We start from the raw sequence: 24727 nt of genomic DNA, 5'->3' as shown, positions 1-24727 counted from the left end.
GACCCAAACAAAGTAATGTTGTTTATGCTATACAGTGCCAGGAGGAATGCAAGGAACTGTACATTGGGGAAACCAAACAACCTCTCCACAGAAGAATGGCACAACACAGACGTGCCACCTCTTCAGGTCAGGGCTCAGCAGTCCACTTACACTTAAAGGAGAGTGGGCACTCCTTCGAGGACAGCCAAGTACGGGTACTGGCCAGAGAAGACCGCTGGTTTGAAAGGGGGGTCAAGGAAGCTATCCATGTTAAATTGGAAAAACCATCCTTAAACAGAGGTGGTGGCCTGAGGCACTTCCTATCACCCACATACAATGCAGTCCTCCACTCCTACCAACAGCAAAACAAACATTCACACCATTCCAGGAGACCTGGAGACTCACCACCATGTGATCCAGCAGACAAAGGGGAGACACCTCAACAGAAACTAGGTGAACGACCCGACCATCGACCCTGCTAACGACTCTCAGGTGACCACCCAGATCATTAGCATGCCAGTGGTCCCAGGGGCTATATATTTTCAAGCTCTGTCCCCAGCGATTTCAGAACTGAAGAAGCCTTCTGGATAGAAGGCGAAACGTCTTCAAGAGAAGAAACCCAGTCCAGTTGACAGAGAAAACTGCCTTGGATACAATGACCTGGATGACTGAGAATCTACACAGACATCTTACATTTAATAGCAATTTTAACTCTTTTTTTTCTCGACCCTTTCCTACATCAGTAACTTAGAATGAACCCCCCAACCGCTCAGAACTGAAGACACCTTTCAGATGACACAAAATGTCTTCCTGTTGCTGTTAATAGGCCAATTTACCCGTTGCTAGACAGCCATTAGACATTATTTACTAGGACTGTGCTTGTAAGCTGCTGTTAAATACACGCCCCAGTTAGGGGACTTACTGAAGAATGTACAAACTCAGGTGATCCGGTTAATTGTCTACACATCATTCACTGAATCCATGTTTAATGTTGATAGAATGGTTACACATACAGGTATATGATGCTGGTAATAATAAAATGCACTTTTGTATATTCTGTACAGAACATTCACCCACAACTACCATAATTATTGATAAAAGAACAGCAGTTTAATTCAAATCAATTTTTATTTATATAGCGTCTTTTACAATCAAAATTATTTCTAGGTGTTTTACAGAATCCCAGGGCCTGACCCCCAACAGGCAGCAGTGGCAAGGAAAAACTCCCCTTTAACAGGAAGAAACTGTGGTGAATTTCTTCTGATGGTAGCCCAGGTGTGTTGATGAGGAAGGAATCTACACAGACACCGACTTGGTTTGAAGAGATGTTTATTGGAGAGAAATGTCAGGCATCAATCGGACGCTGCCTCCAGCATCTTTCACGGTTCATTTTGAATTTCTGAGTCCATTCGAACATAGTTGTCAAAAGCGGCGTCTGGATCTGATCGCCAGGCATCACTACATCCATCCAATGAATATCATTGCCTTGGCACAGGTCAATGACAAAGTACAGAAACAAAACGTCACACCCAGTGACACTACAACTGCACTGAGAACCAGAATCAACATAGCTCCCATTGGACCAAATTTGTCCTGGAGCCATGCCATCGCAGATGTTCCTGCAGCCTCAGAAGGGCCAAATGCATCCCTTATCTTCTTCAAAGCGTCAATCACACTCGTTATATCATCACAACTGTCTGGAATCAAAGTGTAAAAAGCATCTCCTGTCAAATTCAAAGACACACACATACCTTCTTCTTTTGCCAAGATGTAATCTAAAGCCATGTCATATTTCAACAACGTAAGTCTGTAACTCCTCTGATGGTTTCATTGGCAAAACCATGCACAGTGTAAGTAATATTGTCAGTATGATAGGCAAGAAATACAACACCATAAAAAGGAAACAAACCAATACCCCATTTTTCTCCTAAACTAATTGTCCAATGATAAGATTAACGATTGTAAAATTGTGCGAGTTCTCTTTTTGTCCTGGCACCCGTGGTAAAGTTGCTGGTAGAATTGGTATCATCTGAAGGCAGGGTTGTACTGAACAGGTGTCACAGATGGAGATTGATATGATTGAAGTGGTATTTAGTCTGATTGCATTTGTGGTGTCTGATCAGATTGGCTTTGCTTTGACAATGCATTGTTATTCGCACCCTGTTAACAACCAAGTCCAGTTTCTTTGTTTAGTCTTGCTGTCCTTCGTGTATCCTTCATAGATAAATATAGCTGAGTGTCATCAGCATAACAATGAAAATTTATCCCATGCTGCAGAATAATGTTTCCTATGGGAAGCATGTACAAGGTGAAGAGGATTGTTCCATGCTCCAGTCTCTGTAACAGGATGCTGTGATCAACTGTATCAAAAGCAGCACTGAGGTCAAGCAGAACCAGCATAGAAACCAGTCCATGATCTGAAGCTACAAGAAGATCATTAGTAACTTTAAGAAGTGTTGTTTCTGTGCTGTGGTGAGCTCTAAAGCCTGACTGAAACATCTCAAATAGGCTGTTCCTCTGCAGGTGCTCCAGTAACTGAGTCACCACCACCTTCTCAAGAACTTTAGAGATAAAAGGAAGGTTGGACATCGGCCTATAATTTGCTAACACATCAGGATCCAGTGATGGTTTTTTAAGCACCAGTTGAATCACTGCCACCTTGTCAGACTGGGGTCCATAACCTGTCACTAAAGAACAATTGATCTGGTCCAGGATAGAGCTGCCTATAATTGGTAAAATGTCCTTCAACAGGTGTGTTGGGATGGGCTCTAAAAGACACGTGGTGGACAATGTTCCCTCTAAGCTGCGCAACTGCGCAATTGCGCACTGGTCGCACACTCTCAGCGCACAAGAAAACCTATCCATCCAAATCAATTAGATATATAACTTTTTTGCTGTGTAATTCAGTGAGTGACAGGTGTCCAGACAATCATACAATACGATGCAATTACGCTACGCAGTGTAAGTACTGACAGTACCGGCGGCGGCGTTAAGTGACGCTAATGCTAATTAGCCCCTTATAATGGCCAAACGAGCGGGCAGTGAATGTGATACATCGACTCCCCAAACCAAAGTAAAAAAGAACTGCGGTTCTTTTAAGTTGGGATGGCTGTCGGAGTATGTTCAAATAGAAGAACAAGAGGTGAAACTGGGTGAGATCTTTTCTTTTTCGAGTGAGAAAGGTCTGCTCTGCAAAACATGCAGCGAAGCTAAAGTTGTAAACGAGTTTTCCGATGGAAAAATATGGACAAAATGGAAGCTGGACTACCTCAAGCGACACATTCAGCAGAAAAGTCATTTGAATGCTGTTGGAATTATACAAAGACTCAAGATGGGAAAAGGGATTGCTACATTATTGCGGGAGAGCGCAAACGACCGGGAGAAAAAGAAAAAAAAGATCTGACCCTGAGAAAGTTAAAGTTCTCATTGATAATATTTGACTTGCCATCAAAATGATTGCATCAATGCTGTCAGTTCAGCAAAGATTGAGAAGTTACGTTCCCAATACTTGAAGGAGAAGGATGTGCAGTGGAGTGACCGTGTCAAAGAGGCAATGGGGACCTCATCAGCTGATGGCAGAAATACTGATGAGATTACTTTTTTTATTAGTAAGCTCTGTGACCACATGGATGCTCGTTTTCCAGAGGATGAATTAAAGGAGTGGTCTGCATTTGACATTGAAGCACTGAGCTCAGACATCAGTTTTGACTATGGATCAGCAGACATTGCTACACTGGCAAAGAGGTATGAGGCCATTCTCCACCACCCACAGTCTATGGAGGCCATTAACAGTCAATATGCTGACTTCAAGTACATAATGAAGCAAAAACTTAAACAGGGGACAATCAGCACATTCTCAGATATGGTGGCTGCCATACTTAATGTGAGGAGCTAAAGGAGATCTCACAGCTTGTGGATATTTGTGCTACATTTCAAGCTTCCAGTGCAGATTGTGAAAGAGGATTTAGTTTGATGAATCATATCAAAACAGCATCCAGAAATCGTCTTGAAGTGACACATTTGGACCAGCTTTTTCTTAATCAGATACTTCAGGTATCCATCATATCAGACCAGAGTGAGAGTGATGAAATTGAGTCGCAAGTCACGGAAGGTAACATAAATTTCCTAAACGTTGACTTCATTGCTGTAGAGATGAATTTGTTTCTGGGTTTTAAGCATATAGGTGATTACTGCGAAAATGTACATACACACCTGGATTTGTGGGAGTGCTCATAGCAGATTATTACTGGCTGTAATTTCTTTTTCACTGACTTGCAGAGAGTCTGTCATTGGCATCTGAGTCAGACACACAGTCTCCCTCTGAAGAGTCCTCGAAGGCCTCATCTCCATTGTGTTCTCCAGCTGTGGAAGATTCTGACGTCTGCTCCACTGAGAGGTCGCTGCTAATCAGGTACTTTGGAACCCTGTGAGACAACAGCGAAGCCTTCATGCCGTAGCCAACAGTTGTTTTGCGTTTGGCAGCGTCATTAATGGCGTGGGAGAGATGGACCTCAAGCTGAAGGATGACAATTTAGGAATCAAGGCGGTCTACAAAAACATGCCCCCCGAGAAGCCCTGTCCCGACTGCCCCTACCTGCTGCTGGATCTACGGGACCGGGAGGAGTTCGACTCCTGCCACATCATCAGCGGTATGAGACACAGCCTCGGTGTCGGGTCATTTAAACAGGTTCTGATTTTCTAAAATGATCCTTTGTGATAAATGTTTTTATCTCTGGCAGCTCACAGTTTCCCCTCGGTCATGTTACTCCGAACTATGAACCCCTTCACAAAGGAAATACTGGAATATGTATCCTTATGCAAACTACTGCCGTGAAACCTTTTTAAGGATATCCTGAAATGAGTTGGCCAAACTTAACCCACAACCTTGTTAGAAAAACAGACCAGGGAAAATCATCATTATTTATGATGAGGACAAAAGGATCGCCGTGCAGGCAGCCACCTCCATGTGTCAGCGCGGAATCGATAATCTCTTCATGCTATCAGGAGGTGAGAGTCACTCTAGCTAGGACGTTCATCTCTACTGGCATCACGACTGAACCCTTCGGGCATGTTTCAAAGACTCTGCTGATTGTTCCCAGGCCTGAAGGTAGTCGCTCAGACTTTCCCAGAAGGTATGACCACAGGAACCTTCCCAGCCTCATGCTGGGCCTCTCCCCCGACATCTCGGAGGAAGAAAAGCGCCGCGCCGCCGCCGCAGCGTCAGCCAGCAGCAGCCGAGACCAGATGTTGGTTCACAGAAGACGAGCTGGTCAAGATCCAGGAGCGACTGGACAAGCTCCTCCCCTACAGCAACAGCAGCAGTAAGACCATTTCTGTCAGGAAAAAGCCAGATTTGTCCACATGTGTGTCTACCGCAGGATGTTCTCGTGTGTGTTCTCGTGTTTTATGGCGACACTTCAGCCACCAACTTGACGTCCAGCTCTCGGACATCAGCGAGGCCCTGCACCAGAGTCCAGAGGATACCCTGGAGATAGAACGTCAAAGCAGACCTGGATGGAAGCGCCGTCTGCTTCAGTAGTAGGATGGAACCCCGACTGGCAGGATGGAACCCCGACTGGCACGAGACCCTATTTTGTTTTTCATTATTTTTATTTTTATTGTTATTATTCCCCTAAATCAGTTGCCTTTTTGAGGGCCCAAATGAAAAAGTGTATTCCAACAAACTCCTCCTAAGGAGTAGATTGGATCGTGTTCATGTTTGAACTGTACAACTGGACATCTTTTTCCTGGTTGCAGCCTAAATAAATCTATATTGCAACTCGTAGTCGTGGATATAGCGCCACCGGCTGGTAACATTGTGAGGGCGCATTCCCCTCAAGCGTGAGGAAATCATGAAGAACATGAAGATGCTTTATTGTGAAAACTGCAACTGTCTGTGAGAGGGTGCAGTTGTGACGCTGTGGGGAATTTTGATGCCTCACCGTACATGTGGGTTAACTAGGTGGAGTCAAAGGACTAGGCCCTGGACTATAATTGACATTTTCCTCTTGTCCTAAACTCAGCGGTAAGGGAGATGTTGTCAGATGTGCGGTTTTCCTCTCTCCTACAGAATAGATCGGGCCCACTGCACATTTTATATGCACATTTTGGAGAGCTGAATAACCACTTTGAGTTCTAGTTTTGAATGTCTGGCAACATGGAAACAATGCTGTTTGCTTCACGGAGGACATTTTCAGCTAATTTTCAGGTCTGCTTTAATGAACTCAAGGCTTGATGAGAATGACTTCATATTTAGAGTGTACTATCTGCAAATCCCCCCCCACACACACACACACACGTAATTTCAACTGAAAATGGTTTAATGTATATGCGTAAGGGTCATTCTCAGATGTGAAGCACATTAGCTTCTTTGTAAAATGTGAATTTATTGCACTTCTGCGTTTTTCCACTCAAATCTAACCCATTTTTGATCTTTGAAGTGCTTGTTTTAATGATGATGGTCGTGTTGCACATTTTTAACAGACTGCTGTGTTTTATTTAATTTTTTTGAATGTTGGAATGCTAATGTGGTGTCGACTAGATATTAAATTTGATGTTTTATTTCCCTGTTAGGTTCAAACAACCTGAAACACGAGAAAAACAAATGAGGCAAAGACAACAGTTTTGAATTTTACTTGCAAGGAGAACGGGGAGATGTGCTCAGTTACAGATCTCCAACACGTTCTGACGCACACCTCCCGCCATCCTTCTTTTATTAGGAGGTTCCTAGTTACAGAAGTCAAATGTGTCTAAGGGAGGGGGAAAACACAAGATAGCAGGTCTCAAACAGAGCAAGAGACTGTAAATCATAATGGTGAGATTATACGTAGACCTTCACTGATTTGATTAGCTTAGCTCACAAACAGCACATTCTTCTATATCAGACAGATTAAGAGAACATCTCCTGGGTTTGCTCTGCAGCTCTGTCTCCAGTCAATGCCACTTCTCCAACAGCCGCCGCATTTCTGTCGCCCTCGACCAGAGAAGTTCGAGGTGACATACCAAGCATCATGAACATTAAGCATTAGCAAATAATAAGAAACATTAAGTAATGAGAGACAATATAACAAGAATAAGGAATATAACAAGGTGAAAGCAAATAAGAGATAACTTTAATATAATGGATCTAACATTCCCCCTCTACAGACTTAATCAATTTATGGCAGAAAGCATCCTACTTTTCCCTCATATTAAGGTTAATACTTATTAAATAAGAGGGAAAATTCGAGTTCATTTTGAGGAAGAAAATTCTTGGAAATAATTGGAAATGGCTATTTTAATGTTAAAGGTTGAGATGGTTATAGTGCCCTCTGGTGGCCGATGCGTGTAATAGCGGGTGACGGCGTGTGCGCTCTACTGATTATACTGTATTTCATGTAAACTTCCTCTTTAGGAGACAGATTTAAGTGGCTCCAATGCTACAAAATTTGAAATAAAACATAAAAATGGCAGCCTTCATAATATTTTTTTATTTAACTAGACTCTAGTAGAACTGACCCACTGACTTAATAGGGGTTCTTGAAGGTGTGATTCATGATGGTCATGAGAGCCAGCCAAGTCTCCATGGCTGTGGGGAGGATCTGATTGGCCGGCAGGAGGAAGCCATATACACCAGTGTCCCTCAGCTCAAAGGCGTAGGAGTACTTGATTCCTTGGTTGTAAGTCCAGTCAATGCTTCCCCCGCTAGCTTGGTCTGAAAGTCGCACATTTGAAGTTATTCATGACACTTTGTATTTTACATTTAGTGAATCCGTTTAGATTTAAGCGCTCAAACTTACAGATGATATTGATGATGCTGCCGTATCTGTAGGAAGTACCGTACATGGAGGCCAGGTCAGTAATAGCTTTCTTAGCCAGGCTATGCTGTGAAGAGAGTGAACACAAAATGGTTTCCAGTATGATTCCTGCACATGTTTAAATCCACAGATAGCAGTCAAATATGAGACCAAAGGCTTTTTTAAAAAGTGAATATTACCAGCTCAGCCTGGTCCTTCACTGGAGTTCTGGTGTAGCCGTAAGGGTACAGCAGCAACTGGGAGAAGGAATGGATGGAGATGAATGCCTTGATGTTACCATGAGCCTTCACAAAATCCACGATGGATTTGACTTCACTCTCTGAGTGAGCTCTGGGTCCATGGTAGCGCTGTGAGCAGGGGTCGCTACTTGCACCGGGTCCTACACACATTCAAATAAAACTCAATATCATGTATATAATGTTTAGAACGTTTCTGGAGGAGGACGAGCTGAAGCAGACATTACCTCCAAAATCAGCATCCCAGTTTCTGTTGGGGTCGACTCCCACACAGCTGGATCCAGGGTTGGGCTTCCTGGTCTTACGCCACATACGGTCCTGGAGAATTTAAAATATCCTAAAGGTTCATCGTTGGCATGATAATAAAGCTACAGCGGTGGCCTCACGTTGCTGTGGGTGTAGTAGAAGCCATCGGGGTTGGTTACAATCTCCAGGAAGATGTCCATCTCGTTCAGGATGGCAGTGAGAGCCGGAATCTAGGAAGATGTAACAGTCAAGGGAGCAAATTTATATCCAGGGGCCGCTCAAGAGCGCAAAAATAACCGAGTAGCAGCGTCACAATTATCAAATCACCTTTTTAGCGAACCAGGTGCCGCTAGCCTGAGTCACCCACTCCCTGGAGTGGATTCCAGTGTCGATCCAGATAGCGGGACGTTTGCTTCCACCGGTGCTGAACTAAGACGAGGGAGCAAACGGGGTGATGAAACAAACCTCCGAGCAAACACTCGATATCAAGAATCCTGCTTCGCTCACCTTCAGCACATTCAGGGCGCGGCCCTGGTAGCTCTGACCGATCACAATCTTGCTGACCAGTCTGGGATTCTCAGCCACCAGCATGTCCTGGAAACTGTAGATCTGAAACGAAGCCACAGTTTGTGAATCTGGTTCAGCCCCAACGCAGTTCTGATGGAGCTGAGAGGGCAAACCCTGGAGAGGATGGCTCAGGTGGGCGGTGGAGACCCCATAACGGCCCTGGGCTTTTGCTTCCTATGGCTGCACAGCCTTTCACTCTAGACCAGGAGCCCGTTTGGTGCATCGCCCAGTGAAGCCCAACATCCCATGAAAACACCTGCCAGACCCTCTAGATCACTGAGTGAGCTCACCTCGCTCAGGGTGTGATAGTTGGAGTAGTTGAAGCTGTCGGTGTTCCTCGGCTCAGCGAAACGAGCAGCCGACTCCATCCCCTCCTGCTCCTCGTCCAGCAGCACCTGCAGAGAGTCCAGCACCGTCACTCCTCAGCCCCCAGCCGTTGCAAACAGCTGGAACGCTCCCGACCGAGGACGTCGGATCCAGATTGGTCCGTAAATAAACTGGAGATTGAGATTGTTAGTGTGTCGGCACCTGCAAGTCCTCGATCATGGTGGAGTGTTGGATGTCCTGGCTCTGCAGGTGGACTTTAACCACAGGCAGGTGCTGGACGGGAACTCTGATATCCACAGGAATTCCCACTTCTGTCACTCCCCTCCAGACGTCAATCTGAAAGCAAAATGCTCAATTTTGGATGTTTCACACCTGTTAAATGTGCCTTTTTTTTCTTTTGTCTGGATCATAAATGACCTCGGGCATGTCCTCCATGCTCTTGAGAAAGGAGAGCTGAGCCTCATTCTTTGGAATAATACGCAGCACTTTATCTCTGCAAGAGAAGAACCACAACGGTCGGTCAGAGGCGTTAGCACACGTTTGGTGAAGAAAGAGCTCAGAGCTGCTTCTGCTTTCCGGGCTCCACACAGGGAGAACACGACGCAGAGTTCTGGCGCATCGTCGTTGGTGCCGAGGTAAGAAAGATCGAGGTCTTTGAAGGAAGATGTTCAGCCAACGACAGACGACCCGCACGGGCCTCGTGAGCCTTAGCTTCATTTGGAGTCATGTTGGTTCTAGTAGCTCCCCATATAATAAAACCGGCAAACACTGACACATTTGGACCAGCTGATGCGCATAAAGTCAAAGCAAGAAGCAGACGGAGTCATCAACCTGGACAAAGTGTACAACCATTGGAGAAGTGAGAAGGACAGACGTGAAAAATAAGGTAAAATTTAAGTCAGATTTGTGCATATTCTAGTGTCATTTATTAAGATGTTTTATTTATGGATATTAATAATTAAATTCTATTGTGACTAGATCATTTATGGGTAGTAGAAATGCTAATAAAAGACACTGTATCACAAGCTACAGCACACGTCATTGTGGAAAATGTGAATGTTTTAATGTGAACAAAATGTTATGTCTAAAAGGTGTGTATGTCTCATGTCTTCCAGAGCAAGACCCTCACCCAGGCCAAAACTGGACCTCACCGACCTAAGCCAAAGCAGGACACTCACATAACATACTACAGATCTCACGAACAATCTTCAATCAATGAGTTTTGTCTTTTTCATTTTAAGTGGGCCAAATGAGTTATATTAAAAATAAACTAATGGAAATTGCAGTTGTAATTTGATTCTTTTAATGAGCTATGAAACTTTCTATGATCCCAGGTGTGATACTGGTGTGTGGCCACAGCGAGCACTTCTGATGTTGCTCACAGTGGTCCTCAGTGTGCTCAGGGAAGTTGTCTGTATGCCCAGACATATGAAAAATTAGAGGGAACATTGGTGGTGGATATCCTGTTATGATCTAAATTGACCACACGGGGGCGACATTTGCTGTTCATATTTTGTACTCAGTAGTCTGAATCGACATGAACATTTTGTGAAGTGTATGATGCGCCAAACCCATGGCTCACACAGCTCATCCGAGGCACCCAGGGAAGGGGCTGACCCGCCTGGTATGGCACCTCCAACAGTCAGGGGATGAGGTGGACTGCTAACTATCATCATGCCAAGATGCTCGTTCCAGTCTGACGAAGCAATTTAGAATAATTTACAATTATATTTCTTCAAATATATTTTTGTAAAAATTGTTAGGAATACAGGGGGGGGGGGGGATAATCACGTGTGTGTGTGTGTGTGTGTGTGTGTGTGTGTGTGTGTGTGTGTGTGTGTGTGTGTGTGTGTGTGTGTGTGTGTGTGTGTGTGTGTGTGATCCTCTTGGTGGATTGAGCTCACAGTTTAAGAAAATTAATCCTGTCACAGAGCAGATTATGTCCAGAAAGTTTTATGGGCATTGTTTACACCTTAAAGATCAGGAAATTGATCTAGCAAATGTAATTTACAATGAATATAAACCGAGTAGAGCTGTGTGATAACAAACCAACATTTCATTGGCTTATATCTCCACTGCAAGGCAGAAAACACAAACGGCATTGATTGGAAGATATTTTGAGCCTGTTTGATTTAGAATGAGGTTCTTTCTGTCCAAGCATCGCTGACTTCACGTATGTTGACGCCAGGCCTGGATACAGTGCTCAGCTGTCATCTGTGGGATGTAGAAGAGCCAACAGCTTCTTCAGCAAATCAATTGTTGAGCAATATTAGCAATATTTCTTCACCAGAAACTCTGTCTCACTGTTGGGATGACAAGGCCTTCTAACGTCCATGCATCAGTCCCTGGGGTGACCTGTCAGGTTGTAATGGTCTGACAGCTGTAAAGCAGTGTACACATCTATGCATTTAAACTGGTGCGATCTGAGCTCCAGGGAGTCATCCACCGCTCATGGAAGTCAATTAAGGCTGGATCTGATGTATAGCTGCCTCTCCACAAGTACTCCTGCCTCTGCAATCAAAGGAAAACAGACTGCAAGACACCTGCACCCTGACAGAGAGTAAAAGAACAGTTTTTTTTACTTATTTATTTAGCTTTCTTTTTTGGGGGGAGGATACATGTTTTGTAAATGTAAATCACAGGATGTTCTTTAAGTATTGCAACATTGTATTGTAGTTTTATTATGTCAGTAACATAAATCAACATAATTGTGTTTCCATTGGGTTGTTATTTTTATTTGAGCTTACCAAGTGATCAGGTTTTTACGCACCCATATAAATCAGAATTTAACCAGATTGCAAAAAAAGGTCAAAGTGCTTAACAGTTTGACAAACTTGAGCCAGACAGAGAGACAGACTATAAACAATGTATTAAAACACAGAGGAAGGTGTGACGGCACTGCAGGATTTTACAGGACAATCAAATTAGGCCAAATTAAAGGAATAATAATAAAAAATAATACACCTATGCAAACAAGAAGGCTTTGATACAAGAGACATAAAGATAACCAGTCAAAAGCCTGCCTGTCTGTCTGCCTGCCTGCCTGCCTGCCTGCCTGTCTGTCTGTCTGTCTGTCTGTCTGTCTGTCTGTCTGTCTGTCTGTCTGCCTGCCTGCCTGCCTGTCTGCCTGCCTGTCTGTCTGCCTGCCTGTCTGCCTGCCTGCCTGCCTGCCTGCCTGCCTGCCTGCCTGCCCGTCTGCCTGCCTGCCTGCCTGCCTGTCTGTCTGTCTGTCTGTCTGCCTGCCTGTCTGCCTGCCTGGGGGCTTTAATCATAAACCAACCAAACATTTTGCATAACCTTGGCTTCCTCCCCTAAAATGTCAGAAACAAAACGGTCAAATGTGTGCTGTTGTGTTTACATTGACTACAAACTAAGACCATGCTCAGGTGGAGAGCGAGTTAGCACCGACTCAGCAACCCATCACAACTCGAATGGCTCGATTCATTTTGTGAACATCTCACATGGAGCACCCATGCGTTTGCTCGTAGACAGTGTGACTGCATGGAGCAGTTTTTTTCATTGCCTTGAAACTCCACTGTCATTGGATAAAGGACACATGGTGAGTTGAGGACAAACTGCACCCCATTTCTCAGTATTGGCTTGAAGGAGTATTTTCATTTGCTGTAAATGTGTGTTCCACATGGATGCTGCTTTGATATTTGACATTTGAATTCATCTGCTTTATCCTACTGTATGTTTTTATTATGCACTGCCGGTCACTACAAAAAAAGGTACAAATTAAAAACTTGAGGTGATGGAGAAGCCGGAGAGGGGCAAAGACTTGCAATAATGGAACAGATGTCCTGTGCAGAGGCCCTAAAGAGGAAGCAGAACAACCTGATGGTGGCCAATGTGTTGGGACCAAGTGTAGCACAGAAGGAAAACACACCACAAAGTGCCCAGGAAAGGTGGTTGTGTTGTCAACAATTCCACCATATTTGCAAATCAAGTAGATTTTGGTGCATTCTTCTGTCGTACCATCAATGTTTCAGCTCAGATGAAAAAGGAAAGTGAGAAAATGGAGACCATCGTAGAGGCAGCAGATTAGGTAGACCTGACCAGACACAGTCTTGTACAGTAGGTGGCGCTACGCACCATGCGAGTTGTTTGGGAGCCGCCATTTACGCGAAGAAGAAGAACAAGAACAAGAAGACGCAGAAGAAGAGGAAGAAGTTTAGCAAAGGAAGACGATTAGGTGTTTCTGTTTTGACAAAGGTAAGCGATTAAAAAACGGCAATATTTACAGAAATTAAAACCACCAAGCTGTGGAGAATGTGCTGACTTTTCAAAGAACTTCGACACCTTTATTGTTAATTTACCGGTGCCCGACGGCGACTTTAAAAACTGGACTCGCTTTTGTGAAACCGATGTTTAGTGTACCAAGTAAGTTTGCTTAGAACTTTACGGACAGGAAATCCAAGGCGTTACTTTTGTCGAAGAATAATATCTCCCGATTTTCTGCTAGATTTTGGAATTGAATCGCCAATGGCTTAGGAAAGAAACGCAGTATTTCGAACATTGTAAACAACTGGATCCGATTCCTCTGAAATGAAAATCCAGTATTTCTCTACTAAGACACATCCCAGTAAAGATAGAGGAAATGGTTGTTTGTTTCCATTTTAGATTTGAGAGTAAAAACAGGCTTTCAGTCCACTGTGAATTTCAGAAATAAGCATAGTTTCTCAATATATGGCACCTTTTGAAAATAAGTATTAGTTTTTTTCGCGACAGTTTTGAAACCCCGGATGAGCCATTGCAGTTTTTAGACGCTAGCTACTGATCCAAACATTGCACATATTCCTGATGCATGTTGCTCCAGACAAATGAGCCCCTCAGCTCTGTGGGTTTGGCCCTGTGCTTGCTGGAGGCACCACCTTCTAGGTGTGTCTGCATGAAGGAACTCGGACTAATTCTAGTGGAAATACCCTTTAGGTTGGACTAATATCCCTCAGTGTCAACACTACTATAAAGTACATTTTCTAGTCTTTGTTTCTCTGGTGGCCCGTTCAGTTGCTTTCATACCTGAGTGGATATCATTTGGATAATTGCAGTTATCAGCTACCAAATGCAAAGAGACCTCTTAAAAGTCTTATAAAACTTAATCGGCTTCATTTGAATGACACCCCTCCTGGCCTTTACTTGTGGATTTACATGTACAACTTATTTCTCTGACGTAATATGTACACGAAATTTCCTTGAGTTACAAAATATAATTAGGGGAAATAGCTGGGGGACCTTACTGCACAGTGTACAAGATGCATCGACCGATTGTCATCCCTTTGCAGGTACATCATGGCAATGACTAGCCAGAGCTCCTGCTTTTCCATGAGTAACCACACTAAGGAGAGGGTCACCATGGCCAAAGTGACCTTGGAGAACTTTTATAGTAACCTCATCACTCAGCATGAGGAACGAGAAATGAGGTAATTTTCCAGTGTGGTGACATTTTAATGAGTGAGGGTTGTCATTTTAGATTACCTGTGCTGGGGCATAAGAGTCATGTAATTAGGAGTTAGCATTGAAAATGTGCAGCTACAATCAACAAGAGAATCAATTCAAATCTATTTCGAGCCAAACATTGTTCACCTCGAAGGGCTTTATAATCTGCACAGTTGTGACCCACTTTCTTCTTAGACCCACAAACTGGGTCAGGAAAACTTAGAAAACCCTTTTAGGGAGAAGAAAATCTGAAGGAGAGCCACAGATGAGGGATCCCGCTCCCTGGGATGGATGAACGGCAATAGATCCTAAATGCCACACGTAGCATATCATCATATGCATATATGTGTATCTTGTAAAACAACTTTAAAGTACTAATGTCTGTTTTTTTGTATTGCAACTTTGGCCCATAATTATTGGGATTTTGATATATTTTTAAAATTCTTTCATGATTGAGTGAACTAGTTGATTTATTAATCATTTTTGCTTATTTTATTGGTGTTATTATTTTATGAGGTAGCCCTTGAATAGGTCGCTGGTTAAGATGATGTACAGTGTGGGAAATATAGTTGCATGTGCTTGAAACTCTTGTGCCATATTTTCAGGATTTGGGATGTTACGGTTCCACTTAATTGCTTGAGAGTAATCATGGTCAAACTTCCTTATAGGCAGCAGAAGCTGGAGAAAGTGATGGACCAGGAAGGATTGGCAGATGAAGAGGTGAGTGACAGGATTGCATACCGAGAGATTAAGTAATAAAGCCTTTACAATGTTTCTGTGAGCAGGTGTCAGTTCCAGATGCTTTGTATAAAACCGTGTAGTTGCCAACAGTTACAGATGATTGTGCGTCACCATCTCTGCAGAAACGTATGCGACGCTCCCAGCATGCAAGAAAAGAGACCGAGTTTCTGCGGCTGAAGCGTACTCGACTTGGCCTGGAGGACTTTGAATCCCTCAAAGTGATTGGCCGAGGTGCTTTTGGAGAGGTGACTGCTTTAAATGAGATCATTAGATAACGGATGGATGGATGGATCTGTACGTCGCTTACATCGTTAATAGTATACATTCGACTCCTTCAAGGAGAATGAGTTATTTTCATTTTCTTCATCACGTTTCTCACATTTAGTCGGCGTCCTGAAGGTCTCCTGTTTCCTCGCCTCTACATCAACTATGATAAATTGCAATATACTGTAGTGAAATATACAATAATGTGGTTCTAAATTGCCCTGATACTCTTTCTGCCATTTTGATTTAACTTCTGTCATAATGGACGGTTGGGTGGTTACATTAATTACCGTAGTAATTGGTTGATTGTCCTTGACTCTAGGTACGTCTGGTTCAGAAAAAAGACACCGGTCACGTCTATGCAATGAAGATCCTTCGAAAAGCTGACATGCTCGAAAAAGAACAGGTAACCCAGCTAAAGACACTCCAGACAGCATGGCAGTGACGAGGCAGACGTCTTTGCATCCATATTCATGCTTCCCTTCCTGCCTCATAGGTCGGTCATATCCGTGCTGAGCGGGACATCCTGGTAGAGGCTGATAGCCTCTGGGTGGTCAAGATGTTCTACAGTTTTCAGGACAAAATGAACCTCTACCTCATCATGGAATTCCTACCCGGAGGTATAAATCATTGATCTCATAACTTCTAAGTGACCCACTATATTTCTAGTTGGGTTTTGGAGAACAGTCTGATTATGGGGAACATCCACGGAACAGCATGACTAATACCAGGGTTCATGTTTGAGTTTTCACTGTAGTGATAAATATATAAAATCAAACTAAATCATAAAATGAAAGTTGACGCATATGTTGTAAAGATAAGGCATTGGGATGCATTTTAGCTTATGCCTTTTGGAGAGCTGTCTATAAGCTGGCTTGCGTTCTATTAAATGAAAGTGCTCCCAGAGGACGGTCCACCTGCTGCGGCCCCTCATATGCAGCATTATCCGCTTCTCTCCTCTCGTCAGGCTCCCTGTTGTGGCCCTGTCTTCTGACATTGTCAGTCCCTCCACATTAGCTTTCTCTGTAAAACAGCCAATGTACCCAGAATTGCTTTATTTTTCCCTGAGGGGAACAAAAAAAGATCACAGGGGCCTGGCATCCAGCGGGACAGACGGCCAAGCAGAACAACGAACAGACGTCAGTTTACGGCAGCTACAGCTGCGCGGATCAAGCTGTCTTAATGTACATTATGGAGTCTGTGGAAGAAATTGAACTCGCTTGGACATAAATCTTGCCATTGGGCTTTCCATTCCACTTATAGGTCATGTAGATTGGGAATGAAAAGCCTCTCTACAGCTCACAAGTTGAATTGGCAGTAGTTCACAAACTTCTCTTGTGGACTCTTTCTTCATTAGACTTCAGTACCAGAGGGAACGTTCTGTCATCACACCACCTTCATTTCAGTTATTTGTTTGATTAACCGTCCACTTTTTTAATTAATAACTAGTACGGTACCGTTAATTTGACTTTGGTGAGGGGGTGATGTTGATTTGAGAGTCCAACAGGGCTCTTCAAGGGCTGTCATGTACGGAGGAGGCAGAACCAGACCCCAGCCCTAGTTGGGAGGGTCCACCAGAATTTGGCCTCTGCTTTTGCCTTTATTGAATTAATCCCTTTTATCAACATCTGAATAGGACATTAGTTTGTGTGGTGATAGAGCAGATACACAACTGTTTCCTGTACTCTTAAAATGTTGTGCAACAATTCACCTTATTATTATGGAATATATGTTATATTTTTGTACACCCTGTGATACCGTAAAAATGTGTACAAATCAACTTTAATCACGTCCTGCTGTAAGTAAGCTGCTGTCCCTCATGCCTCAAACTGTCTGCACAGCCCACCATGTAGTTATGGTGTGGCTCAAAATGCCCATTTGTTTTTCCATAAACACAAGCCAGAAGGTGGTGCTTGGAGATATTTTGGTCTGTATCTACAAAAAATTGAGCATCTGGTCATGTTTACTGATGCTGTGCTGCAGGAGACATGATGACCCTGCTGATGAAGAAAGACACCCTGAGCGAAGAGGCTACTCAGTTTTATATAGCAGAGACCGTTCTGGCCATTGATTCCATTCACCAGCTGGGCTTCATTCACAGAGATATCAAACCAGACAATCTGCTCCTGGACTCACGGGTACGGTTCAGTCTTCACACCTGCTTGTGTCCCGGACACAGTTTGCAACTTCATTTAAGATTAAACTCGGGCTTTAGTCTAATAGGTATGAATTACATTTACCTTTGATTACTCTCTTAATCAGGAAGACATATAATAGGTACACAGTAAGGAGTAAAATTAGGAATGTAGGAGTGCCCAGATTTTCTTTTTTGGGATTGACGTTATAGTCAAGTCAGCCCTATTAAAATGACTGTAAATGATTTCTAAGGGTATTTATAAAAGACCTTAAAAGATGCATGTAAGGAAAAGGTGAAAAGTGAGCACATGAGTAGTGCTTGACTAATGCTTGGTTGGTTTGTATCTTGGGTTCTAGGGCCACGTGAAGTTATCTGACTTTGGGCTCTGCACAGGACTTAAAAGGGCTCATCGTACCGAGTTCTACAAGAACCTGAACCACAGCCTTCCCAGTGACCTCAGTAAGCAAAGTCAGGCAACCCTTTTTAATTTCAGTATTTTTTTCAATTTCAGCTTCTTCATTCTTTTAGATTTAACTTGATATAACCACAGTCTGAAAATAGAACAAGGAGAACAATGTATGTGGTTTGTTACTTCTGATCTGTCTCGACTGCTCTTCACAGCCTTCCAGAATATGAACTCCAAGAGGAAAGCAGAAACCTGGAAGAGGAACAGGAGACAGCTGGTAATCTTGAATACACATCTACACTCCTTCAGCCTTTTCACAACTCACTCGCTGACTTTTGGGGTTATTCTCTTTCTATGCAAGTAGTAGTAACAGCTCCTTTTAAAGTAGATGATGAAGTAGATGAAATTTAGCCTTGAGACCTGAACAGAACACTCTGATCTAGCTTGGTAAAAAGGTTCTCTCCTTTCCCTCTTCTCCCTCCTCAGGCATTCTCCACTGTGGGGACCCCAGACTACATTGCACCAGAGGTCTTCATGCAAAATGGATATAACAAGCTCTGTGATTGGTGGAGCTTAGGTGTCATCATGTATGAGATGTTGATAGGTAAAGGCCGACACAAGCTATTGCTTGCAGCGTGTTGGACTGGGTGAGACGTGGGCAGATGTTGAATCTTCTGAATGATTCTGCTGTTCGGCAGGTTACCCTCCATTTTGCTCTGAAACTCCTCAAGAAACCTACAGAAAAGTGATGAACTGGCGAGAAACGCTGATCTTTCCTCCAGAAGTGCCCATATCAGAGAAGGCCAAAGACCTTATTCTCAGGCAAGAACCCACTTTCTGCTCTTGTGTTTCTGTGTAGCATAATTACTGGGTGTGTGTGGGTGTGTGTTTTGTCAGTCATGGTCATACGCTGCAAGAAACTACATTTCAAGCCAAAGAGATCAGAGATTTAGACTGTTCAGACTATTTAGACTGTTTTTAAGCAGGAAAAACCTTTGATTTGGGGGAAAAGAACAACTTTTCCCTCATTTATTGTTGCACATACCCATGAAAACTGGAAATCTGGGTAAAACCATGCAAAGATTCAAACACCACAATAGCCAAAGAGAAAAAGATCACAAGTGTTTTGTAAGGTGAAGATTGATCCAAACAAGTGTGAACTTGCATGAAATGGGGGGAGAGCTTCCTCCAGGCTGTCTGTTGATGCTTTTCATGCCAACATTTTTTGATTCTGTAAGCAACAGAATGGATTTTAATGATGTTTCCAGGATATAATGATAAGGAAGAGATTATTGTATCTTGGTGATGTTCCATATTTTGGAGGGACTTTGACCTTTAATCCTGCAAATTAATAATAATAATATTTAGGAGGATTATAAATTATACGTAGGACTTTTTCATCCATCCACCATCTTCTCTGTCCTCTTATCCTGGTAGGTAAAGGAGCTTATTGCCAAGTTAACTGTCCTAATCTCGATGTCCCTGTGCTGCTGTGTGAAATTCAGACTTCGGTTATTATGGCGGCTTCTGCCAGTAGAACAGAGCAGCAGAGCCAAGGCCTCAGGCTTCCCATAGTCAAAGGCACACAGAATATGCTTTAGATTTCTGGAGACTGACTTCAGTGGGACGCTTCATCCATCCATCGTCTCGCTGCTTTGGCCTTGTGGGGGTGTGTTGGAGCCCCTCCTAGCTGCCTTGAGGCGAGACGCGGTGTACTTATACATGGGCTACGCTGTTGTTACTGTTTATGCTGTTATTGTGCGTGTACAACAGAGAAAATCGAATGAGAGACGGGAAAGGACGCTCCTCCTCAACACTAGGTGGCGATATATATATATATATATATATATATATATGTGTGTGTTCTTTCAGGTTAATGGGTTAATATGGCCCCTTTCCAGGTGACCTATTGCATTACAAAACAAACCGCGGGAGTCAGGTGGCAGATGAGCATTATAAATAAGACAACGATGGCTCATCGTACGGCTTTTTTCGTTTTGTAGGTAAACTGTGCTTGACTTATTCTCAAAGTCCCTCGTTGTCATGGTGGCTGTGGATCGCGCCCAAATGCATTGTCTATTTTAACTCCGATTTAGGAGGAAATGACCTCCAGTCACACTATCTGGGTGTCTTAGTTGGGCATGGAGAGCACCAGTAACAGTCTAACAGGTTTACATGCTCTCCGGTCACGGTCGGATTGAAGCGATAATGAGTTTTAAAGTGACGTAAATGTACTGATTGAGTGACATCATAGCAGGTTAATGATGAGCTGTTATTATTATTGGTCCATCCTTGTATAGTTCTGTATATATGCTACAAATCCCATTAGGAGCAGCGGCGTCATCGTTCATGTGCTAATGTAAACCAGCTGAGAAGGCAGCCTGGTGGCTTCTGCTCCTCTTGGCCCCTTTTCTGCTTAGAGCACTGCAGTTATCCAATCAGATGATCCCGGATGTTCCTAAATCCAGGTTTATAAATAAACTGAGCCCATTTGGTTGTCGCTACAAGCCTGTGAAAGAGTTAAACTCTTCCCAAACGAGTCCGTGCCACTGAAACTGTCGAGTCACTTTGGCCTCGGTCCTTCTCCTGGATGGTGACGCTGGTTTTTACCATCTCGCCCCTCCTGTCCCTTCTAGCCGTTATTTAAAGTAACTGGAACAATCACGTTTGTGTCGCAGTGTTTTCAAATGTGGCATTGGCGCCACATAGGGTAGGGTCCTGAGCGGAATCTCGCGTGGACACTTTTGACTTGACGACTTCAAATTTGACGCCCAGCATTACATGCTGAGCAACATCCAGCATAGATTCTATTTTGGGTTAAGAAGTCGATCTGTTAGAATCTTAATTAGATGTTCTCCAGCAAAGTATAATCTTGCCGTTCTAGTCGGGAGCCTTTCAAGTGGTCTGCATGCTTGCATTCACATTCATGAAGGCGTACGACTGGCTGGCTGGCACCAATACTCCTTCCTACTCCAGAGCTTCTCTGTGGGTTTCTGCAGCCCAGGAATGTGGGCCGGTTTCTCAGGGGTTACGGTTCTGATGGTCTATTTATACAGTATGTTTGACATTAGTGCAAATGGGAGAGACGTTGCAGCCAGGTCAGCCGTGCTCTCGTTATGGAAACCTGCAGGATTCAGGAAAATGGTAAATGTGGCACATGGGAATCCTGGTTTGCACTGTAAAAAATGTGTGTGGTTACTCTGAGACTTTGACGTGTTGAAGGAACTCTGACAATGGTGAAACTTTCTGCGTTGATTCAGTTTTTCCAACTGAAATGACCTGATCACAACTGCACATCAGTCTTCACCAGCTGTTTTGTCCCCACTGACTGTTGGAACAAGTTCCACAAGTAAATTTAAAACAGCCTCTCGATTGTTATTGTAATGACCTTCAACCACGTTATGTGAAAGCCGTCGTCTGTATCCGTCTGTTGATAACCCAAAAAGTGATCAACAGATTTTGATGGCATTTTCAGAAAAAGCTGATTATCAGCTAATTACATTTTGGAGATTCTCCTGGATTCCAGAGTGACTTTGACATTTCATCTGCCAATGATCAAAGCTAAGGGGTTTGATAGTATGAATGATAAGCATTCTAACAGTAGACGAGCTTCAAACCTGCGCCATCTTAAATGAGGACATGTTGTGAACAGGTTTTGCTGTGAGGAGGAACACAGGATAGGTGCTGTGGGTGTGGAGGAGATCAAAGCCAACCCTTTCTTTGAGGGGGTGGACTACGACCATATAAGGTATGTCAGATCAAAAGAGAGCTAATAAAAAGTGTCTGACAAGGCTTCCAACAAACTGCTTCCGTGTCTTTTTTCTTTAGGGAGAGACCTGCTGCCATTCCCATAGAGATCAAAAGCATTGACGACACGTCGAACTTCGATGAATTCCCAGATTCTGACATCCTCACGCCCACAGGTACAGACTCACTCTGGCGTGTTGGTGTGTTTTTCCCCCCTCGGATACGCTGAAAACCTTTCTTTGCTCTTCTTCAGCCGCCCCAGAGGCTGACCTGAAGAACAAGGACTGGGTCTTCGTCAACTACACCTACAAGCGCTTTGAAGGGTTGACCGCACGAGGAGCCATACCATCCTATATGAAATCAAGCAAGAGATGAACACCTTTCACTCGTTTTAGAACCACCACAAAAACCAAAACTTTCCAGTCCACGATTGTCTTAGGAGGTTCCTGTGTACACGAGATGATGTGAGAGGTCCACGGTGTGAATGGCTAATTTTATTATGTGCTTATGTTTAGCCTTGGAGCTAAGTATCAATGAGTAGCCTGAGGCCGAGCATCTGATGCTGAGGAGTCGAGGGCATTTTAATTTCTTGTGCTGGTGAGGACGGGGGGGGGGGTTGTTTTCTTTGTTTGTTTGTTTTAGGTGGGGGCTTATTAAGTTCTTGGAGTTTCTATTTTTATTGGCAACGGCCCAGAGAGCTACTGCAGGCAGGTCTTTGTGTTACTACGAGTGCCTCTACCAATAGTAAATATGCTGATGGGAATGCTTGTTCCACTGGTTCAAGTGTTTGTAGAGCCTCATATTCGTCACACCAAGTTTCCTCCTCCGCCTCACTTAATGCCTTTGCCTTCTGTTGACTGAAGGTGAACTTGGGCTGTTGCCTTCTTGTCTTAACGTGCACTCGTGACACAGTCATAGGCAGCAGGATTTTTATTTTGACCCTCTTTACACGTTTCTCCCCAAATCTATGAGGGGAACTTATAGGATCTCACTTCTCTACCGTTGGTAATTATGTACCCATTTTCCTGACGCGAAGTTCAAATCTCAGGACCTTTTCCACTCCCCTCCTATGGGATGCTTATCCTGTGATTCCCATGAAGCCAGTAACCACGCATCTCTTCCTGCTGGCTTTACTTAAAAGTGTGGCGGAAATGGCAAAATGTACACAAATGGGCAGGTTTTTACACACGGTGGAAGATTCTTGTGACAAAAATCAACATCTGTTCCATTGTCACTTATTTAACAGTCCAGTCATGGAAACTTTAGATGCATCCTCGTGTCATTATTCCTTGTTTTAAAATATCAGTCAGCTTTAATGTTATTTACACTAAGCAAGGCTCTTCAATCATGTACACAGAAGTGCCATTCCATTTTCACTATTGCAGCTTTTATTAGACGTTATCTGTGTAAACACCAGCAAAGGCTGCAATGACCTGCTGCCAATGTGTTTTCCTCAATCTTATAATTTCCTCATCTCGCTTTTTCAGCATTGGTGATCCTTTATCAAGTCTTTTTACCAAGTCCTCATCACTGGCTGGATATTTGAGTCTTCTATACCGTTCGCACGCCGAATATTTAACTGGTTGTGTGTGTGTGTGTGTGTGTGTGTGTGTGTGTGTGTGTGTGTGTGTGTGTGTGTGTGTGTGTGTGTGTGTGTGTGTGTGTGTGTGTGTGTGTGTGTGTGTGTGTGTGTTAGTTAACCGCTGCCCACTCGTGCACATTTAGACAAGGCGGAAACAGCCCCCCCAGTAACAGTGTATTTGATGGAGGCCAAATATTTTTAATAGCTGCACAGAAGCAGAAGGAGCAAATCTGTTTTTTTTATTTATATATATATATATATATATATATATATATATATATATAAATTTTAAAAAAAACAGATATTTTTTATATATATATATATATACACACCAGGTGATCGCACATGCAGATCAAATGCAAACTTCTGAAATGTGTTTCTATTGTATGAATAGAATAATTGTTACTCGACATTCTTCTTTTCATAAAATGTTTTCTGAATGAATCTTGTGATTTTTTTTTTGATTTTTTTTTTTTTTTAATGTGATTTTAAACAGCGGACATTTTAAACAACCTTTTATTTCTCATGAGATGTTCTTCACTATTTCTTGGTTAGGTTTATGTGTTTAATTTTGCGAGTGAGTTTTTAAATAGACTTTTTATGCTTTTGCTCTGTACGTGTTTCACAAGCAGGAAATGCTAATGCCTTGCTCAATTTGGTCAGGACTGTTGGCACTTCATCAGCAGGAGGACTTTATCAGCATTTGCAACGTTGTAATCTTTAAAAAGATTTGTCTCCTGATTGGCACAGCTGCATTTGCCTGCAGCACAGAGGAAGTTTATCGGTTAAAAACTAGCCTCTTTTATCTAGTTTTAATCCACAACAAATGGCAAGTTGTGACCATACGCGGGGGTGACTTTATTATATTTTTATGCTTTTTTTTTTTTTAAAATAAATAAATGATTCCGAGACACCCAACAGGTGCATCCCAGTAAGTAAAAGAGTCCAAAACCTCAGGCTGATCTGGGCTCATCGTGAGTCACCTGCAGCCTTTTGTGAATGAAGAGTTGGAATTGTTTACAGTTCTGACCCACTTCTCTGCTGCCAAAGGCACCAGAACTGGGTCATGGAACACCAGGAGTGGCCTGGTGGTAACCTGGGCAACAGCGGGATGCACTATGGGATGGGTGATCCTTGGATCCTGCCATCAATGTGGACATATACTTCTAAACTAAGCATGGTTGCAGCCCATGTACTGTATGTGTATGTGCATCTTCCTTTGCAGGGTTACGGAGAGGCTGAAACCTGTCCCAGCTGCCT

The 24727-nt window shown here is 43.3% G+C and overlaps 3 protein-coding genes and 1 long non-coding RNA gene across 5 annotated transcripts; 3 read left to right on the top strand and 1 right to left on the bottom strand.

Moving 5' to 3' along the window:
- The first annotated feature begins 3674 nt into the window (after positions 1-3674).
- LOC115249234 (centrosomal protein of 41 kDa-like) lies at positions 3675-5537 on the top strand. Its single transcript, XM_029834230.1, has 7 exons — positions 3675-3723; positions 4258-4390; positions 4462-4628; positions 4719-4786; positions 4872-4986; positions 5079-5300; positions 5358-5537. The coding sequence occupies exons 1-7, from the start codon at positions 3690-3692 to the stop codon at positions 5516-5518; spliced, it is 900 nt and encodes a 299-aa protein (XP_029690090.1). The 5' UTR covers positions 3675-3689; the 3' UTR covers positions 5519-5537.
- Positions 5538-7237: 1700 nt separating this feature from the next.
- On the bottom strand, positions 7238-9883 carry LOC101068207 (carboxypeptidase A1-like). Its single transcript, XM_029834231.1, has 10 exons — positions 9569-9883; positions 9353-9487; positions 9115-9219; positions 8765-8866; positions 8585-8686; positions 8398-8487; positions 8239-8329; positions 7955-8154; positions 7758-7842; positions 7238-7672 (listed from the first exon to the last, which is right to left on the bottom strand). The coding sequence occupies exons 1-10, from the start codon at positions 9866-9868 to the stop codon at positions 7485-7487; spliced, it is 1398 nt and encodes a 465-aa protein (XP_029690091.1). The 5' UTR covers positions 9869-9883; the 3' UTR covers positions 7238-7484.
- Positions 9884-9895: 12 nt separating this feature from the next.
- On the top strand, positions 9896-10436 carry LOC115249235 (uncharacterized). Its single transcript, XR_003887928.1, has 2 exons — positions 9896-10037; positions 10267-10436. It is a non-coding gene; the product is annotated as an uncharacterized lncRNA (long non-coding RNA).
- A 2830-nt stretch (positions 10437-13266) lies between these two features.
- Positions 13267-23926, top strand: stk38a (serine/threonine kinase 38a). Of its 2 annotated transcripts, none has more exons than XM_003963041.3 (14): positions 13267-13366; positions 14437-14574; positions 15259-15310; positions 15454-15576; positions 15918-16001; positions 16092-16215; positions 17579-17733; positions 18089-18191; positions 18354-18415; positions 18625-18742; positions 18837-18960; positions 21791-21886; positions 21967-22061; positions 22139-23926. In XM_003963041.3, the coding sequence occupies exons 2-14, from the start codon at positions 14444-14446 to the stop codon at positions 22258-22260; spliced, it is 1389 nt and encodes a 462-aa protein (XP_003963090.1). In that variant the 5' UTR covers positions 13267-13366; positions 14437-14443; the 3' UTR covers positions 22261-23926. The 2 variants fall into 2 exon arrangements, with proteins under 2 accessions (XP_003963090.1, XP_011620122.1); XM_011621820.2 differs by having other exon boundaries at positions 18089-18200.
- Positions 23927-24727: the final 801 nt, after the last annotated feature.

Source organism: Takifugu rubripes, chromosome 3 (assembly GCF_901000725.2).
Source record: "Takifugu rubripes chromosome 3, fTakRub1.2, whole genome shotgun sequence".
In the NCBI taxonomy this organism is placed as follows: domain Eukaryota; kingdom Metazoa; phylum Chordata; class Actinopteri; order Tetraodontiformes; family Tetraodontidae; genus Takifugu; species Takifugu rubripes.
This window is presented reverse-complemented; position numbering and strand designations above follow the sequence as displayed.

Bases quoted from the DNA above. Each gene is read 5' to 3' on its own strand.
- LOC115249234 (XM_029834230.1), top strand. From the start codon at position 3,690: ATGGATCAGCAGACATTGCTACACTGGCAAAGAG. The intron at 4,987-5,078 runs GTGAGAGTCACT...GATTGTTCCCAG, and splicing joins TCTCTTCATGCTATCAGGAG to GCCTGAAGGTAGTCGCTCAG. The intron at 5,301-5,357 runs GTAAGACCATTT...TGTCTACCGCAG, and splicing joins CCCCTACAGCAACAGCAGCA to GATGTTCTCGTGTGTGTTCT.
- LOC101068207 (XM_029834231.1), bottom strand. From the start codon at position 9,868: ATGAAGCTAAGGCTCACGAGGCCCGTGCGGGTCGTCTGTCGTTGGCTG. The intron at 9,220-9,352 runs GTGCCGACACAC...GACTCTCTGCAG, and splicing joins CCATGATCGAGGACTTGCAG to GTGCTGCTGGACGAGGAGCA. The intron at 7,843-7,954 runs GTAATATTCACT...CTCTCTTCACAG, and splicing joins TGAAGGACCAGGCTGAGCTG to CATAGCCTGGCTAAGAAAGC.
- stk38a (XM_011621820.2), top strand. From the start codon at position 14,444: ATGGCAATGACTAGCCAGAGCTCCTGCTTTTCCATGAGTAACCACACT. The intron at 18,743-18,836 runs GTAAAGGCCGAC...GCTGTTCGGCAG, and splicing joins CATGTATGAGATGTTGATAG to GTTACCCTCCATTTTGCTCT. The intron at 18,961-21,790 runs GCAAGAACCCAC...TGTTGTGAACAG, and splicing joins GCCAAAGACCTTATTCTCAG to GTTTTGCTGTGAGGAGGAAC.